General features: G+C 40.6%; 1 protein-coding gene across 1 annotated transcript; it reads right to left on the bottom strand.

Annotated features, from left to right (window-relative positions):
• Nucleotides 1-152: 152 nt before the first annotated feature.
• Nucleotides 153-17,240, bottom strand: bcl3 (BCL3 transcription coactivator). The gene is made up of 9 exons (XM_062422209.1): nt 16,548-17,240; nt 15,722-15,848; nt 8,973-9,081; nt 3,571-3,772; nt 2,382-2,470; nt 2,187-2,264; nt 1,682-1,849; nt 1,095-1,194; nt 153-1,007 (listed from the first exon to the last, which is right to left on the bottom strand). The coding sequence occupies exons 1-9, from the start codon at nt 17,074-17,076 to the stop codon at nt 889-891; spliced, it is 1,521 nt and encodes a 506-aa protein (XP_062278193.1). The 5' UTR covers nt 17,077-17,240; the 3' UTR covers nt 153-888.
• Nucleotides 17,241-18,345: the final 1,105 nt, after the last annotated feature.

The following is an 18,345-nucleotide window of genomic DNA, read 5'->3' as shown; positions in this document are numbered from 1 at the left end:
CACAGCGCCGCTTTCAAATTTACAAAAACCCAATGTGGGGGGTATGTTGACAAAAACAAGACAACAAGTGGATTTTTTTGGACACCTTTTTTTAATATATATATAAAAATATATTTTGACAATGATAGAATACCACACGTAAAGGAATATTACGCACACAAACACAGACATGAATGGAATCATGGACAAACATTTAAAAAATATTACTAAATATTTGAATTTGAATTTGACTGTGCAAGATCGGGCATGTCAGGTTACATTGTCAAGCCTTACTATAAGCAGACCATGTACAATTTTTTTTACAAGAGTTGAGGTGCATGACATGTAATCGCAACATCTCCAGTTCAACTCTGGCCAGGAACATTAACCCTTGCTCACTCTCTATTCTTTTTATCTCCCTCCTCATTTCTTGTCATTTCTTAAATGTCCTTCACTTAAAAAATAAAAGCAAAAGGCCCAATGAATACTTAAAAATGAGAGTCTGAATTCACTGAGCTTGGGTCCATGTCAATCATTTACTGACATCTGTAGGTTTCAAAACAGCCCTTTATGTTCAGCTTTGATTGCATTCAGTGGCATGTTTCCCTTGTGGAGAAATCCAGCTGATCACAGCAGCAGTTTGCACTCAGTCATTAGAAGAGTTCCTACAAAGCAGCTGGTTGAGAAGTGAGGTTGCAGGTACTCTGTCCAGACATCAAAGCCAACTTGGACTGTTTTTTTGTGAGGGTGAAGGAAGGCCAGTTTCTAGGGAAGTCTTTCAGGTACAATCTTTTGCTGATCTGTTATCCCATAGGCTGAGCCTTCTCCTGGGTATCACTTTGAGCCCTGAAGTGAGATTGTTTCTTTGATGGTTGGCTGTGTGGAGGTAGTTGCAAGTTTAACTTTGAGCTAGAAATATGGATATACAAGCACAGATGGAGTCTTTGGAGACTGAGAGCTGCTATGATGTGGGGTGTGTGGTGTGGTAGAAGGTGAACATCCACGACTGTGGTTGGGAGATGGAGATCCTAAAGGATAAGCATAGAGTACAAATTAAATAATGTGATTCTGCTGACTGTGTGTACCTGCACATGAAATTGTGTGCATGCTCTCACCATTTTCAGTAAAGTTGCTCCCATGTGGCGAGACTGATATACAGTGTTGATCTTGAACTCGTATCTGCTTGGAACCTCTCCCTCGTAACACATCTGCTATCTGGAAAAGATTTACAGTCTGTTACAACCACCTGTGCATGACTGAACATGAGTGCCATTGTGATCTACTAAATAAACAACTCGTGAGCCAAAAAATAAGAGCACACACTGCACCTTTCAGGTCTGGCCTCTAGATGGAAGGATAGACACATTTACATTCTATCTCTCCAACTCCAACCATTTCTTCCTCTTATCCTAACTAGAGCTGAGTCGCCTAGATTTTGCAATTGTTTGCATTTGTTCTGACGTTACTGAAGTAACAAGAGGTTGGAATTTTCCATCATAAAATTAAAGTGAGTGGAGGAAGCCGTTTACAGTCAATTTACTAGCCTATTTGGGTTCACTGCATTCTCAATACTGTGTGAATTGTCCTGAAGCAGAAATGTCCAACACTAAAAAAAAGTTAAAACAAAGAATATGACAATAGAATTTCAGCATGGTCTTCTTTTGTTATTGGTATTTCCTTGTTCAGTTGTCTCCTCACTCACTTTTTTGTTCTTGGCCACCATTACAGGGGTGTCATTGTGATAGTTCTTGAGGCTGCTGTCAGCGCCGCTCTTCAGCAGCAGCCGAACCGTGTCCACCTGTCCCCGGCCACAGGCGCTGTGCAGGGCTGTGTTCCCACTGTATGACTGGCTGTTGACATCACAGCCACTCTGCAACAGAAAAACAAAAGACGTTGGCACCGATTTGATTCATAAAGGAAGCTAGAGTCGACACAGTTACAACATAGAAACTGAAACAAAAGATAGATGGTGAAGAAGGTGCATTAAATCAATTTAAAGGAAGGAGGAAAGGTACTTCTTCAAATATATAACACATCCGATCACTGAGTAAATGAGTTCTATACGTTTTATCTATAAGCTAGAAATGAATGGGGAACTCTGTGTGATTACAGACAAGTTGTATGCAGCGGATGAGCTGGAAAGAGAAAACTAAACTCAAATAGAGCTGAGTCACAACCCTTCTCTCCTCCCTGCCCACACACTTTACCTCAATGAGGAAGTGGACCATGTCTGCGTTATTGCTCTCCACTGCGTGCATGAGAGGACTCTGGCCACTTTTGATGTCCTGATTAGAAGAAAAAAAAGCACCATGGGAAAAGTCAGTAGATGTAGAGACGGTAAATGTAAAATATGTGATGTTGTGAAACCTAACTGATGAGTCAGTGGAAGCACAGGGACTGACCATGGCATTAATGTCAGCTCCTGCCTCCAGCAGCATCATGGACAAATCCTTATGGCCACGCAATACAGCCAGATGGAGTGGGCTCAAACCTGAGGACAGGGACAAAGTGGGGAGTTCCACAGTGAGCAAATGAAGACATAAACACAGGCACATACACATTTTCTTTTACTGTATACAGCACATTTTCCAACAAAATGTAAAAGAAGAGATGAAATCAGAAACAGGTCAGGATGCCAAGGGAACTAATGTTCTGTAAGTGTTTTCTTCCCAGTGCTGTGAAGCTAAATAACTAAATGCTCCCTCTCTGTGACTAGCAAACTGCTAACAGATGACCTCAACTTTTCCAAAAATGTTTTTAAATCTTGCCTGGACATGAATCCTCTGAATCTGTGCCATTAAAATGATAGTAGTCAGACATTTCCTATTGATGTGGCTTTTATACTATTAAATCTAATCCCAACATTTAAATTCAGCTCCACTAAGACAATAAACATTGTAGAAAGAAAATCCTGTGTGTATTTTGGGGGCTTTCTCCTGTACCCAGAGTTGTTACTTTCATACAAAAAAAAGTCTTCTTTGCTGGGACATGACAGGCATGCTGTGGAGATTTGGTAATGTGAGACACACCAACATCAGACCACAGAGGAAGGAAATGTCCTCTTCTCCTCTCGCCCACACACAAAAACAGTCAACCCAATCCCTACCTGAGCAAGGGTTCACATTGCTCATATCCCCCTAAAGCTATAATGCATTGACACTAGTGAGGCAGACTGTGTGTGTTGTTATGTTATCAGATGCTTATAATTTTTACAATTGATTTACGTGGTTAATGCTTGATCATTTTTTTTACTGTTTTACTGATTATGTTTGTATGAGAAATTGCTCTGCATAAGGAGAAGAAGCCAAATTATGATGGTGCCCAAAACTTTTTATTTTTTCAAAATTCAACATTGTAGTCACAAAGTCTGTCTGTTATATAAACATTTATTAAATACTCATTTGATAATGTAATAGCATGTATTTTATTAACTTCACACAAACATCACTGAGGATGAAGTGGTTACATACAATCACAAGGCTTTATTTGATTGAATAACTTTCAATCAAGAAGAGCTAATGAGTTATTCTGGATCTTTCTTTGTCAAGAACATATTCAACAATGCATACCAAGGAGCAGACCACAGCTTACCCTCATAGTTTCTGATCTCCAGGCATGTGGAGGATGTGGATAGAGAAAGCACTACAGACAGACAGTCACGCTGGTCATATTCACAGCAGAGGTGGAGCGCTGTCTGGCCGTTACGGTCCAAAGCAGCAGGGTCGGCCCCTGCTCTCAACAAAACCTCCACCATGTTTGCCTGCTGGGTTATCACTGCCAGATGAAGAGGGGTCTGTGTGGGAGGATTAGAGCAAAACGGAAAAAAAGCAATGACAGTTTAGACAAAGCAATGTTATTTAGACAACAGGCAATACACTGCCTCTCAAAATACTTTTCATTTCTCACACTGAAATGCATGTTAGACAGCAATCAGAGTGTGAACCTTGAATAATGCTTAACAATACTACAACTCTCTACTAACATCAAAGAAATCGCTGTTATCTCTTAATTTGAGGTTTTTTTTCCTGTATAGTTGGCATTATTTCAGAACAAATATCTGTACTGGTGTCACTGTTCTGATAAAAAATGCTAATCTGATGGTGGAAATACCAGATCCTGATTGCAATCAAAATGTAATAATCCGTTTTGTTAGCTTGCTGTTGTTGGCTTAGCACAATGACTGGAAACAGTAGAAAACAGCTAGGAGCCTCCACCTCCCAGCATCGCTAAAGCTAATCTATTAACACACTATAAGTCATTTCTTAAGAAACAAAAAAAAACAAAAACAAAAAAAAAAAGTGTAAAATCATCAATTCACCATTTTACAGATTGTGCACAGGAGTATTTCTTAGCTTGGTGCTGGTAGGCAGATTTTGTTAACTCTGCACAGAGCAAAGACAGAGGTGTTTCATCCTGTTTCCAGCCTTTTATTTTTTAGCTAAGCTAACCAGCTGCTGGCTGTAGCTGCATATTTACTGCACATACGTGAGAGTGGTTCAAGTAATGAATACTTGACAGGAGAAGGGAAAATCTAGAAACTTTAGATCACCCGATTCTTGTTAATGAAGTTGGAGGAAGAGTGGTATTGTTTCTGTTAAAGCCTCCTTTTGAATCCAACCTGTTCTACAGGTTAAAGGTCAGAGGCACAATAAAACAGTGTCAAAAGAAGCCAACGCCTAAATAAATAAACATGGAACCAAGACTGGTGTAGTTTATCATTAATGCACATCAAAAGATCATGAGATACAAGCACACATATTGCGTGCCCATATATACACAAATACACCTAACCCACACAAAAAATCATAGTTGTCAGCAATCACTATCGAAGTCCAAAAAGAAAAAGATATGCTGACTATCAAAGATGAGACCTTTGTACCGTCTATCACAGATCAAACACCAACAACACCACAAGCATGAGACTGTGATTAATTCAAAATGAAGAGGAACCTGTTCTGAGAGACAAACAGCCTGCAATGGCAGGAAAGATAAAGATTACAGAGTTCACTGGGTGGTTGCCTGGATTAATCTACTGAGTGCTGAATGAAATCACTTGAGCAATCTAGGATATTCCTTTGGGTGAAGTCAGCATGTATCATCCTGTGGATAATTTGACAATTACGTCAAGTCAGGCCACTGAGGGCACTGATAACCTGCTGTGTAAATGAAGAAATGCAATAGTTCAGTAATAAAGGGAAGTCCTTTAACCAGGCTTTTCAGCTACTATTCAAGTTACACAATAAACAGTGCAATCAGGAACAGATTGCTGCTCCAAGTTTCACTTTTGCTATGTTACTGTGTGTGTGTGCATGTTGGGGGTTTGTTCCAGTAAGTACAAAAAAACCCAAAACAAACTAGCACTGAGAGCTTCTTTGTGGAATTCCTCCAATGATGCCAGTGTCCCTCCCTTCAGCTCCTGTTTCCCTGAACCCTGTGACTCACACACACACACACACACACACACACACACACACACACACACACACACACACACACACACACACACACACACACACACACACACACACACACACACACAAATATATAAAAACATACACACACAAAAATGAAGATACCCCCCTTATAAACTATGTTACTGAACTTCCTATAATCAGCACTCATTGTTCAAAAATTGTAAAAGCAACCACACTGCTATTTTGACCCCACACAGCACTAATGAAACACTTATGGTTTTCAATCTTTTCCAGAACAGAAGAAATAACCCTAGCCCTACCTCCACATTAAGGCCTTTTAAGGCCTTCAAAATAGACCTCTCAGAGTTGGCAGAGTTTAGCTCGGGCTTCCTGTAAAAGATTTCAGAGTGACTAAAACAAAAATGCAGCAAAGATAAGAGGAAGGGTGGGATGGGAGGGAGTGTGTGTGTGTGTGTGTGTGTGTGTGTGTGTGTGTGTGTGTGTGTGTGTGTGTGTGTGTGTGTGTGTGTGTGTGTGTGTGTGTGTGTGTGTGTGTGTGTGTGTGTGTGTGTGTGTGTGTGTGTGTGTGTTTAGGGGGGTTGGTGGGGTGGAGAGATGGAGGAATGAGGAAGAAACGGAAGCAGCAGAGGGGAGTCCAGGGGAAAGACAGGATAACAAGGGAAAATCCCTTCTCTTTCCCCTGGGTCTGTCCTCGCAAAATGAGTGGATCAACATGAGGGAGGTGAAAAGATGAGAGGAGAAGGGAGGAGAGGAAGTTTCTGGGCATGAAGAACAGCCCCAGGCTGTAGGCAGTGCCAAATACAAAGAAAGGTGGAAGGCAACACTAAGAGACACTGCAGGGTAAAGCCAGTCCTGTTGCACAAATAAACATCACACGCTCTTACGTCAATGTTGTTGACAGTTATACTGATAGCATCAGTCAGTTCATCAGTTATGGTTAGAAACCCTAACCTCTCTTAACATATATGCAGCGAGAGATATGAAAAAAACGAGAGAGAGAGTAGTGAGAGAGTAAGCTGCACAGATAGAGAGACAGTACAAGAAACAGAGAGAGAGAGACAGAGAGAGAGAGAGAGAGAGAGAGAGAGAGAGACAGAGAGAGCGAGAGAGAGAGAGACACACAGTAAGGGAAAGTCCCTCTAAAATACCGTCTAAAGGCAGTGCAAGGTATGTTAAGAAAGAGCCCAAAGCGCAGGGGGTGGGGGGGGGGGCAGTCATGTGACTTCTCGGAACAAGGACACTAAAGCACACACAAACACACACAGATGTTTTGCGTGTGCACACACATGCTCACACACTCACAAAAAAAAGGCATGCCATCAGCATTCACATAAACAAAATGAAGGAATCTTAATATGAATTAAATGAATCTAAAATTTAAAAAAATAAAGACTGCAACACCACTGCACATTACAGTTTATATAAATGTCAAAATGTGATTATTGAATGATTACAGATAATCTGTATAATGCATTGTAGCAAAAACACGTGCAAATATAGTGGATGGCTTTCAACTGAAGCACATGATCATCACCACATGTTTTAGAGTGGGTGACCCCAGGGGATTCAGTACCCAAACCCTGTTAGTGTCAGTGCCACACACTGCACGATCAGCTGTGACAAGAGCAGTCAGAAGTAGAATACTAGTGTGTGTGTTTGTGCAGTCGTACTGATAGCATGACCAGTGTGGGAGTATCAAACAGCTGTCTCCACCATCATAGTAGTTCAGGGAGGAAGGCAAATAAAGCAATGACACTTGCACTATTGTTCAGTCACAGTACTGATAGTAACACTCTGTCAAAAAGTTCCATATGCAAAACCACAGAAACTCAGGATTTGTCATTGATATTGGAAAGGCTGTATTATTATTATTTTTTTCCTTTTTTCTTTGGGAAGTTGGCCGGTGCCAGAAAATGTGTGCATGTCTGTCCGGTAGGCTTACAGTTTTGAAATATAAAAACTTCCCTGCCGTCATTATGATAAGTTTGGTCTTTATGATATTCAGTCAAAACCACACAATCTGGTAGGCAAATGAATATGACGGGACCAATGCCTGAAAATCTCCCTTTTTGGTTTTAACTGCATATGGCATAATATGTGTGTGTGTGTGTGTGTGTGTGTGTGTGTGTGTGTGTGAAAAGAGAGATACATAGAGAGGGAGAGAGAGAGACTATGTCTGAGTGTGTGTGTGTGTGTGTGTGTGTGTGTGTGTGTGTGTGTGTGTGTGTGTGTGTGTGTGTGTGTGTGTGTGTGTGTGTGTGTGTGTGTGTGTGTGTGTGTGTGTGTCGCGTGCATGCAGAGGGTAGACACAGGATATCACAAAACCTATGCGGCCTCAGCAATGAGGAAAGACAACAACTGATGATAGAACCAGCGTTATTTCTGGTAAGCAAGCCCGTGGTGTCCTGTGTGGTGTGAAACCCCAGCCTTGAGAACTAAAGCTTTGCACAGCTCAGGTGCTTTCTCTGCTATCTTCTCAAAGATCAAAGGCTGAAGGCTGGCAGAATGCAGAAAGTGAAGTGAAGGTGGAGACTAGAGAGGGGAGAAAAATGTGGAAGTGTTGGCTTAAGGCAAGTAGTTGGGACAGTCCCGGATTGGGAAACACTTAAAGATGATTCCTGGTACGCATTCCAGTAAAGTACATGTTGATGTAATGTAGGAGTCACACAATCATTTTTCAATAAGAGAGACTAGTCACCTCAGTAAAAGTTAACTGGGTTCATTTGTTCATCGATATCAGTGTAAATAACCAAAGTAATCCCTGTTCAGACATAGACTTTACATCGAATACAAGAAAAAGAAATTACAAATGTATCATGTCATTTCCAACTAGTTAACATGTTTTCAGTTATGGCCAAGACATAAGCTATGAGTTCATGAGAGTTCACTGAGTCACACTATTTGCTCCACTTAATCATCTTGGCTCTCTGCTCTGAATTTCACAACATGGTAAATCCTACATTCAGGCCCTGAAAAACCCCTTCCTATAGGGAAACTGAACACTAGGAAACCGTGTACACAATAGAACACAGGAAAGCACACATGGTCCTTCTCGCCATTTGCATGTCTTTGGTTTGTGGTAAGTACAGGTGGAGTAAGCGGGAACGGTGAATTCCACTCCATAACCATAAGCCACCGGCATGACAGTAACAGTATGCGATAACATGGTGCAAGGCAAGGAGGAAACCAAGGCACTTCCTCTTTCATTCTTTTCCATGTTACTGTTATTAGAAGGGTGATGCAGGGGAATGTGGTTTACATGCTATGGTTGTCCCAAATTGCATATCTAGTCTGCATCTATCGTTCACCAGGTTATACTGGCTAACAATGACATTTCATATTTGCTATAAAATAGAGATGAAATATCAAAAAATATGTCTCTGGATTGAATAGGTGCCATACTTAAAAGGGAGACAAATATTTTGTCTGAAACGCTCAAGTTTTAATTAGAATTTTGCATTTATGAGAGTAATGTGTGTACTTGCATGTATGCATGTGTGCTTTAATGGACCGAAATGTGGCACATTTTATGTGTCTTCCTCAATTCATTTGTTTCACCTGACGGAGGTTGTTGTAGATATCAAGGCCTCGGTGAGCCCACAGTAGGAGATTGATCAGTTTGCAGACAATGGCCAATTCCCCCTGCACCACTGCTATATGGAGAGCTCTGTAATGAACACAAAAACACAGACATGCAAATAATTTTACACTAACAGTAGAAAAAGTAAGTAAACACAACTTTATTTCAAAGGGTATTTAACTGGGTCACACATTTCCTGACATTGTGACCCAATGACACTCTACATCCTGGAAATAACTTCTTGGCTTAAGTAGAAAATGACTGATCTGATAACTAATCAGCAGTAGAGATAGAGATAATATATCATTTTTGCATGTGCAAATTTTATTTGAAGTGCAGTAATACATTTGGTTTGGTGTTGATCTGATTACGAGGATGTGCTGAATGACTGATGGCAGTTGGAGTCTTTGCTGTGTTCAGAATTTACATCAACATTTTGGGAAATGTACTTATTTGCTCTTTTGTCGACAGTTAGACTACAAGATTGATGCCACTATCATATCTATCTTTTAAATACAAGGCTACAGCCAGCTGCTGGTTTAGCTTAGTTTAGTGTAAAGACTGAAAACCGGAGGAATCAGCTAGCCTGCATCTGTCTGAATGTAATAAAAGCCCCCTACAAGCACCCCTAAAGCTCACAAATTAAAACATTATATAGTTTTAATCTGTTAAAAATGCAATATGTAAAAATGGTGGACAGGTTTTGGTTTTTCAGGGGTTTATGTGACTATTCCTAGGCTGGGAGAGGGACTCCCTGATATCTCAGCTGGCTGACTGGCAACCTCACAGTGGCAACTTGTTTTTATACTTCAGTTTCTGTATGCATTAAACAAATGAGATATAATGTGTTCATTTATAAGCTGTACAGGCACTGGTAGGCTGATTTTGTTACCTTTGGACGGAGCAAGGCTGTTTCCCTTGGTTCCCAGTCTTTATGCTAAGCTAAGCAATCCAGCTGCTGGCTGTAGCTTCATATTTAACGGATAAAGTCCGTTTCTTGTCCAGATAAAGTATTGACAAGAAAGTGAATAAGAATATATAGCGTCAAACGATAATGCCTGTATTATCCATTTGGGATTAAAATTGCAAATTCTCTTCTTAGACTTTAAGGAGTTAGACTGAACTCCTGAACATGAGCCTTGAAGGATGTTTTTGCAGTCACAAATTCTACTTGTTGTACCGAGAAGCTCCAAAGATGTACAGGCATGACTCAGATTACTCTTATCGCACCCTTATCAAGACTGAAGGGGAAACCACTATCTGTTTTCTATACATGAAGCGAAAGAACAAACACAGGCCAAAGTTTAGGAAAGGGAAGGGCAGGAAACTGAGCGGGGGGAGGGCATGCTATAGCGAGCAGTATTGCAGTTTTCACATTTTTTTCTTTTTTATGCAGTCAGAAGAAGCAGCTTCCAGTAAGAGCCAGACTGGTTTTATGTCACTTCCTGTTGTCAGTAACAATGATAGCATTATTTCTGCTATATCTCACTCTGTGCTGTGAAATCCAGCCATTAAGCTATATGGTTTCTGACAGGGGTTTTTCTGTAGGTTCACCCAGTCAACTTCATCCAATGGATAAGTCATAATCAGACATACAGTAGAACTGTGCAACAGGAAACAAGGACGCTTCTTGAGAATAACTTTAAAGTACCCTTGCATACAATTTGAGGTTAAAAAATAAGTTCTTACAGAAACAAAAGCACTTGCAAACTTCCTCTTACCAATGTGTCCCACTGAGATGGAGTCATTAATGACTGTAATTTCCTGCCTGACAAACATATAGATTAAAGCCCTTTATGAGCAAACAGCACACAAGCTGTCTGACTGACATATAGCGCTATAGTGCTTAGCTGTACATTTGTCCATAACAACTACACGTTCACATTTTATAAAGACTGATGTGTGGTTCAGGAAAAATGTGTTGCTGCTGTATGTATGCTGTTGTATTCTATCTATCTATCTATCGATCTATCTACTGTACCTACTGTACCTTATAACAGTATCACACATTAATGATCTCCTCCAATCACTGAAAAAACTGACAGCCTACATAATCTTTGTATTCATAGTGGAAACATTTTTCAGTTCTTTGACAACTTGATGTAGGCAAGTACGAACAGTGGTCTGTGGTCTGTTTAACTGAAGGATAGGCAGAGGGGGAAAAAAGCCTTTACAGGAAAAAACAGCCATGCTCTACAATGGCTGTATAAATAATTAAACAATCTAAAACAAAATGTCATAAAAAAAAGTTATGCAAATGATGGATAAACTGTGTGCAGGTGTATAAACATGCATTATTCTTGCTCACATGAATGCATGAGCAAGCATAGAGGTCAACCTTACAGTGTGATTGACAAACCAAAAGTCTCTGTGCAAGAAAGCAGATTGGAACTGAGAATGCATTGAACAATCAGATGATTTGCTCCTGACATCAGAGTGAAAAGCAGAACTTTGTATGTTGGAAACGGGAGAGAGCGTGGTGGTTCTTTCCCCAGCTGGTCCTTGTTCCTGTAACTGAGCTCAGCATAGTGAGCAAATCTGTATCAATAAATATCTCCAGCTGTATTTACTGTATGTGCAATCAGCGATTCATCATTTGTCTTAAAAAAAAAGCCCCCTGCAGTCTCTCAGCAATAAGACCAACACAGACTGGCTTGACTCATACTACAGTATAGTCAAGGTCAAATAAAGTGACCGACTTTTCAGGCATGACTTCACACAGGTTTTGTCATTGTGAGCTCTCAGGAAACTGATGCTCATATGATCTAATGAACCGAAAGCCAAAGGCCAGTTGTAGTTTGACATCCTGAATTACTGCTGAAACAGAGCTTATCTCTCTCAGCACTGAGCTCAACAACTGTATCAACAGTTGGCCTTCACATAGACCTAATATCATTTTCTCTCTTATAACATTTCACCCTTTTATCTAAATCCATCTCTCTCTTTTCTCTTGAGACGAAACTGTACTGTTTTCTAGTTCCTGGAAGTGGGGCAGACCACAGCCCCAGATAACCCCAGACACAGCAGCACTGACGTAGACAGGAGTCCCTAGCTAGCCGCATTAACACAGACACTGCAGCCTAAGCGTGTGAGTGTGTGTGAAAAGAAGACTGCCAGAAAAAGAGAAGGCAGCAACATGCGGTATCCTGTTTGGTACGGAGGGTAAGGAGACAGCCAAACTGAATGATCAGACCTTAGCCAAACATATCCTGTGGTCTGTGGGCCAGCTGAACAATGAAGTGATGTGGCAGTGTGTGTGAAAAGTAAACAAAAGGGAAGTAGAGATACACCACAGTCCAGTTGACAAGAAATGATGGCTTACAGCCCACTTGATAGTCTGCTGTGCTCGTCACGAAGAATGATGCTACTTCCAGACTTTTGTGTTGGGGAGAAGGTATTTGTGTGGGAAATGAGTTTGAGCAAACCTGGATTTTACATTTTGAGGTTCTGGGTATTTTCGGTACATTTCAACATTTATCATTAAGTGTAACAAGTGTGTAAGTGTAAGTCAGAATTCATTACAGCGCTCAGTTTCATCAGTCAGTCAGATAGTTCATGAGTTAATGTGTGATGCCTCCTTTAAACACAAACTCCCTGGATGATACAGGATATTGAAAATGAATCTGCCAGGTCATCTCTATTCACTGAAATATTGAACCAGCGAGTGTATTTCACCACAAATCACACACAATCTCATTGTTACTATTCCGTAATTCATACCAGAGTTGAGTGGTGTAGAACACAAATCAAACAGGTTGAAGGAAGTACAGCACAATGAGCAGAAATACTGAAAAATGTCAACACTAAGATTAAGTTTGAAAATAGGTTAATATCCTGAATATTGTGCAGCAAAATGATGTGGAAGATAATGATGAATAATAAATAATAAATAATAAATAATAATAAATAAAATAAAATAATTAATGCAGGTTCAATTGCAATTATCATGTGTGTTAAAAGTTTTTTATTCCCCACCTTTGATAGTAATGCCACACATATGCTGTTTAATGTCCATGTTAACTTTTCAAAACCAGAAAAAAGAAAAAAGTTTCAAGTTCACAACTGACTCACTGCATATATGCAGAATCAAATTACTGTGAAGAACATCAAAGAATGGATCTACATGCCACAGTAATTTGAAATTTTGGTCTGCAAGAAACATGATAACTCATTAAAGATGTTTACATGATATTTGGACTATTGCCTAACTCTGCATATAGTTACATTGTTGTGCATGCAAATCCAGTGACTGACTGGAAGCATGTAGGCATTTATTAGTAGGAGCTGCAAGAAAACATGTCTTCACATCACATGTGCAAATGACAGTCTGCATAAGCAAGTGGCAGATAACCCTGACACAGACACAGAAAAGATGAGAGAGAGAGTGTGTGTGAGAGAGAGAGAGAGAGAGAGAGAGAGAGAGAGAGAGAGAGAGAGAGAGAGAGAGAGAGAGAGAGAGAGAGAGAGAGAGAGAGAGAGAGAGAGAGAGAGAGAGAGAGAGAGAGAGAGAGAAAGAGAGAGAAAGATGAAGCTGATATAGAGAAAGCGGTAAATGAGGAAGCAAGGAGCGGATGTTTGGGTTTTTTGAGCCCATTCATTTAAAAACACAGAAGAAAAGTCAGAGAGAGACAGACACACCTGAGAAAAACCACAGTCGTATTTAAAACTGAGCACTCACTGGTTTTCCCGAAACTAAGGGGCTCAGAGGCGCTGAGAACAGAGGATGAGCAGCTCATTGACGTAAGAGCATGCACATGCTCGCGCTCACTCACATTATGCATACATGCACGCACGCACACACACTCATGTATATACAAACAGTGTGAAAAGTACAGGGGGCTGAGGATGGTTCTTTCTTCAGAATTCATACAGAGTTTAAAACAACCACAAAGCAACAAGTAGATAAACCAGCCAACTTTATTGTCAAGGTGCCAGATTTCGTGAGAAAAGCAAAATCGCTGCACTTGTTTTCAGTCACTGCTAGCTAATGAAATATCAATTTTTCATTTTTTTTCTGTCTGTCCTGCAAATATACTGTACGTCAAATCCCTGAAAAAGCTGCAAAGAAGACTGTCAACAATGAGCCCAAGTTTTTTTTTTTAAACAACAAGCGATGCTATTTTTTCAAATTCAATTCTCTAGAAGAAAAAAAAAGAAAATATAATGGCTCTTGTAAGTCAAGATACATTGCATTCTTATTTCGATGCCACTTTCTGTTAATAGCACATTGCAGTGAGTCTTCAAAGCAGACATGAGACAATGAGCAGCTGGGACGTGTCATGGGACTTATGGCACAGCTAAATACTGGTCATCACGAGTTGGTTTCGAATGGATGCAAATAATGCTGATACTTTTGAAACTGCCACATCAAAGTGCCATTTAATTCTTGGACATGCTGTGTTTTCAGTCACATGACTCTTTGTGTGTGTGTTCTCGTATCAGTTTGTCATTTCAGTTAGTGTGTGGGTGGGTGGGTGTTGAGACTTTAGACAAAGTAAAGTAACCATGCGTTAAAGTTTAATATTTGCATTCATGTGGTCTTGAGAACTCCTTCAGTCTCCTGTGTACAGTATTCTCATTCCCAACCCCCCTACCCCACGCCTTGAGAGACTAGTCGGCTGTAAATTATAGGTTGTTCAACACACACACACACACACACACACACACACACACACACACACACACACACACACACACACACACACACACACACACACACACACACACACACACACACACACACACACACACTGTTTAATCTAGCAGCTGAAACGCCATAGTTTCGGGGTAAATCTGTAAATTAAAAGTTACCATGGCCACTTAGTGAATCATTCCTAGTCAACATTAAACTATCTTCCCTTACAGGACGTGAAACAACAGTAAAGAATTTGGTGGGATACGAGGGTGGTGCTGACTGTACCTATTCAATATGACGAACAAGGTGAGTCACATGAACCATAACAAATACACTGAGATGACATGATAAACCGACATCCCATCTCGAAAACCACATGCAGGTTATGCAACGGCAAAAGTTTTGTTTAGAGGTTCACAACTTGTATTGACTTGTTATTTACAAGATCATTTAACTTTTTTTCACTTTTCATGACAATAATAGCAGGATCTAGTTAAAACAAACAAGTGTCAAGCCCAGAGAGGCAATATGGCCGATATGTTAGACATGTTAAACATAATACTTGACAATATGTGACAAGTAGTTTCTGGCTCATTTTGTAAGTGGATCCCAAGTGCAAAGTCTTGGTCTCTGTAGCCTATGAAGCTGTGGGCTGGGTCTGCTCAGTATACCCAACATGGCAATGAATCCTCTCAAACTGCTAGAAATCAGGAGTCATTGATATTTATGATGGGGATAAGACTTCAGAGTCCTGTATCATGCTAAGTATCACCCGTCAGAGCAAGTATGACTAAAATGTGATGATTCCATCAGGTTGATGAATCATTATGATCTTTTAAGGTCACTGTAGGTATCGCTGAGTTGGATATGTGGGGTCATCAGTTTCAGAAGTATGATCTGTTATGGTGTGCCCCTATTCCCTTGAGCCCTTTCCTCTTTAGTAAGAAGTCAATAATAAAACGTTTGCATAGTATAATATGTTGTTTTCGAATCCCCGGGTGGCCCAGCACCTAAGTGACTACATTATGCACCATGAAAGTGTCACCATAAATTCCAACCTAAGCCTTTTTTAAATAAATAAAAATAACATACGTGTCTCCATCTTCATCTTGATGTGTAGCCAAAGCGATACCAGTCAGCAGGTTCTCAGGTTGGTAACCCAGAGGACGGTTTGTCTCTTGGACTGTGGGCAAACAGTACACTGGGTAGTGACCTGGGACTGAGACAGAAAGATAAAATTAGCAGGGTGGCCTGTTACACAAATTGTTTGGGTTGTTTTTTTTTCTTTTTCTTTTTGTATAAGGAAGTGTGTGTCTGTGCATGTATGTGAGTGTGTAGTATTCAGTTATGAGTTGACCTAGTAAGCTACTTTTGTCAATGCAGGCAGGGCACTGACTGAATAGCTGCAAAATAGCTGACTGGACATTTTCTCATTGATCAGCGGTAGCTGCTGCATGACTCTGCTTCTTGTGCGACACAGTCATGACCAAAAATATTAAAGAAAGGGGAAGGCAGGCTGGGTGTCCTTCGGTTTTCAAAATAAAATGTGCATTTGTGCATTTTTCTTGTAGCTAATAGACTAAAATAGTGTCGTGAACTTCTGTAGATTAGTCATGATTTGCTTTTGAAACCTATAGTGTCTAAACCTCGGTCTAATCATTCAAAATGAAGACTATGTAAGCACAAATCGACAAAATAACTATTTTGGCCAGACATAAGCACTATAGTGCCCTTGGAGATCTGGAATTCAAAGATTATGATAGTCATATGAGATCAAATGAGAACTATTATGGAAGTCCCACCAAATCTTTGAATAGTGCAGCTAAATTCGTGTTAAAAATAAACTTCGACATAAAAAATAAAAGAGTAGCCCATAACCTGTGATGTAACAGGCTGCATGTTGACTGGCAGCGCTTACCGTAACCAAACGGGTGCAAAAAACGAATGTGATATCCATCTGGACCCTGTCCTGCCTCTTCAACCCGCCTGGGAGTCACTGGCGCTACGGCGATCTTGCTCTCGTCCGCGGCTCTTTCCAAGCGGCTGGACAACCTCTCCCGAAATGGCAAGTCCGTGTCTTCCGCCGGGGAGAAGCAGTCTACCCTTTCTGGTGGAGCCGGCGACTGCGTCTGGGTGTCCGGCTCGACAGGAATCGGGCGTTTCCTAAAAGGAAGCCTCAAGGCATTTTTGTCCGCTGGTCGTTTGCGTGAAACACTGGTTTCTGAGCTCGGTACGCTCCTGACTGCCGGGCAGTGTATTAAACTGTCCGTTCCTGTGCAAGCTGGAGGCGCAGGAGAGCCGCCTGACACACGAGCGTCCCTAACACGACCTTTGTAGTCCGGAGATTTCGACCCGGTGCTCCCACGCTCCCGGGTTGTGGTGCGCAGATCCAGCGGTGCCGTGGCCACCGACTGGTGGTCACCGTTCATCGTCATGATCCTCGGCATCAACCAGGGGGTGAAGAGGTTTCAGGTGTGTGCGTGGGAAGACAACTTCTCGGTGATCAGAGACAGCTTAGTGGGATCAAACCATCCAAAGTGGCCAATCGTGCGCAATTCCCATCTCCATGAAATCAAGCGACCAAATCATCAGCCTGTTTCCTTTTGTGTCATTGGTGTATTTCAGATAAGCTTTCAAATTCATTGACTCGCAATGCCAACTTATTCTCGATGAGGAGCCAGTAACAGTTTGTAGATGTGTATAGCTGTCCTATCGCACCTATGGTACAGTTAACAACTGCAGGTACAGTGCAGCTGAGCCAATGATCAAGTCATGAATCTGGGTGCTTTCCCTTTAAAACCGAAAGAAAGCACTTAAGGCTAAATTATAGAGACTGAAGCAGGAAAGGGAGAAAAAAAGCTGTGGTGAATTGAACAAAAAATTGCATTCTCGCTTTTTGTGATACCTGTTTTGCATGCCAGTTCAAAACATCATACTGAATTTCTTAAGAAGTTCAGGAGGAAAGACGGATCGATGCTTTTGTCGGCGTGGTGTTTATCGGTGTGCAAACTGCAGTAGACTATGTTAGATAACATGAAACTCATTCTGGGTCATTAGGCTTATACTTTAACACGCTTAATTGTTATTTACCATGAGAACTGCAGTCTTTAACCAAAGTGGTCGCTTGTAAAGATGTTTTTTCTCTACTTTATTGCAAAAGCTTGAGTTTTATAGTGTAGGTGAAAAAGCAACAACTCAGGAGTGTCATTAAGATAACATACAGACTTACATGCTACTTTAATAATGATGTTGGACATATTACCATATTTATTGCAGTTTTAAAGTATTAATGTCAGATCAGTGTAAAACTAGACAAATGATAACAAAAACAACCTTTCTGTGCGCTCGTTATGGTGTCATGGAAGATATGTCATGGTTTTGGTGTTATTTTGATCACAGGTTTTAGTGCCTCAGATCAGCTATTGTAATGTTGATTTTCACACTTTAGTCCAAAAATCAACATAAGGTCCCAATTTTGTTAAGCTCATTACGACATAAAACAGACTTGTGATGCTTTCCAGCTGATCTGACTCTGGTAATAACATGTTTGACTCTGAAGAGATGGTCCAAACATCATTTATTTTAGCAAAAATGTAAACTTAGAACATTTTAAATAATATAAAAGCCCAATGAAGCCTTAATGCTTTACTCTTGTTTGGCAGATTGTTTAAAGGGCACAGACTGTGCAAGTGATGCGGTCCATCAGATGCATAATG

The sequence above is a fragment of the Scomber scombrus genome, chromosome 7 (genome assembly GCF_963691925.1).
Source record: "Scomber scombrus chromosome 7, fScoSco1.1, whole genome shotgun sequence".
Taxonomy (NCBI): Eukaryota; Metazoa; Chordata; class Actinopteri; order Scombriformes; family Scombridae; genus Scomber; species Scomber scombrus.
The sequence above is the reverse complement of the archived record's forward strand: the minus strand, read 5'-3'. Positions and strand labels throughout refer to the sequence as shown.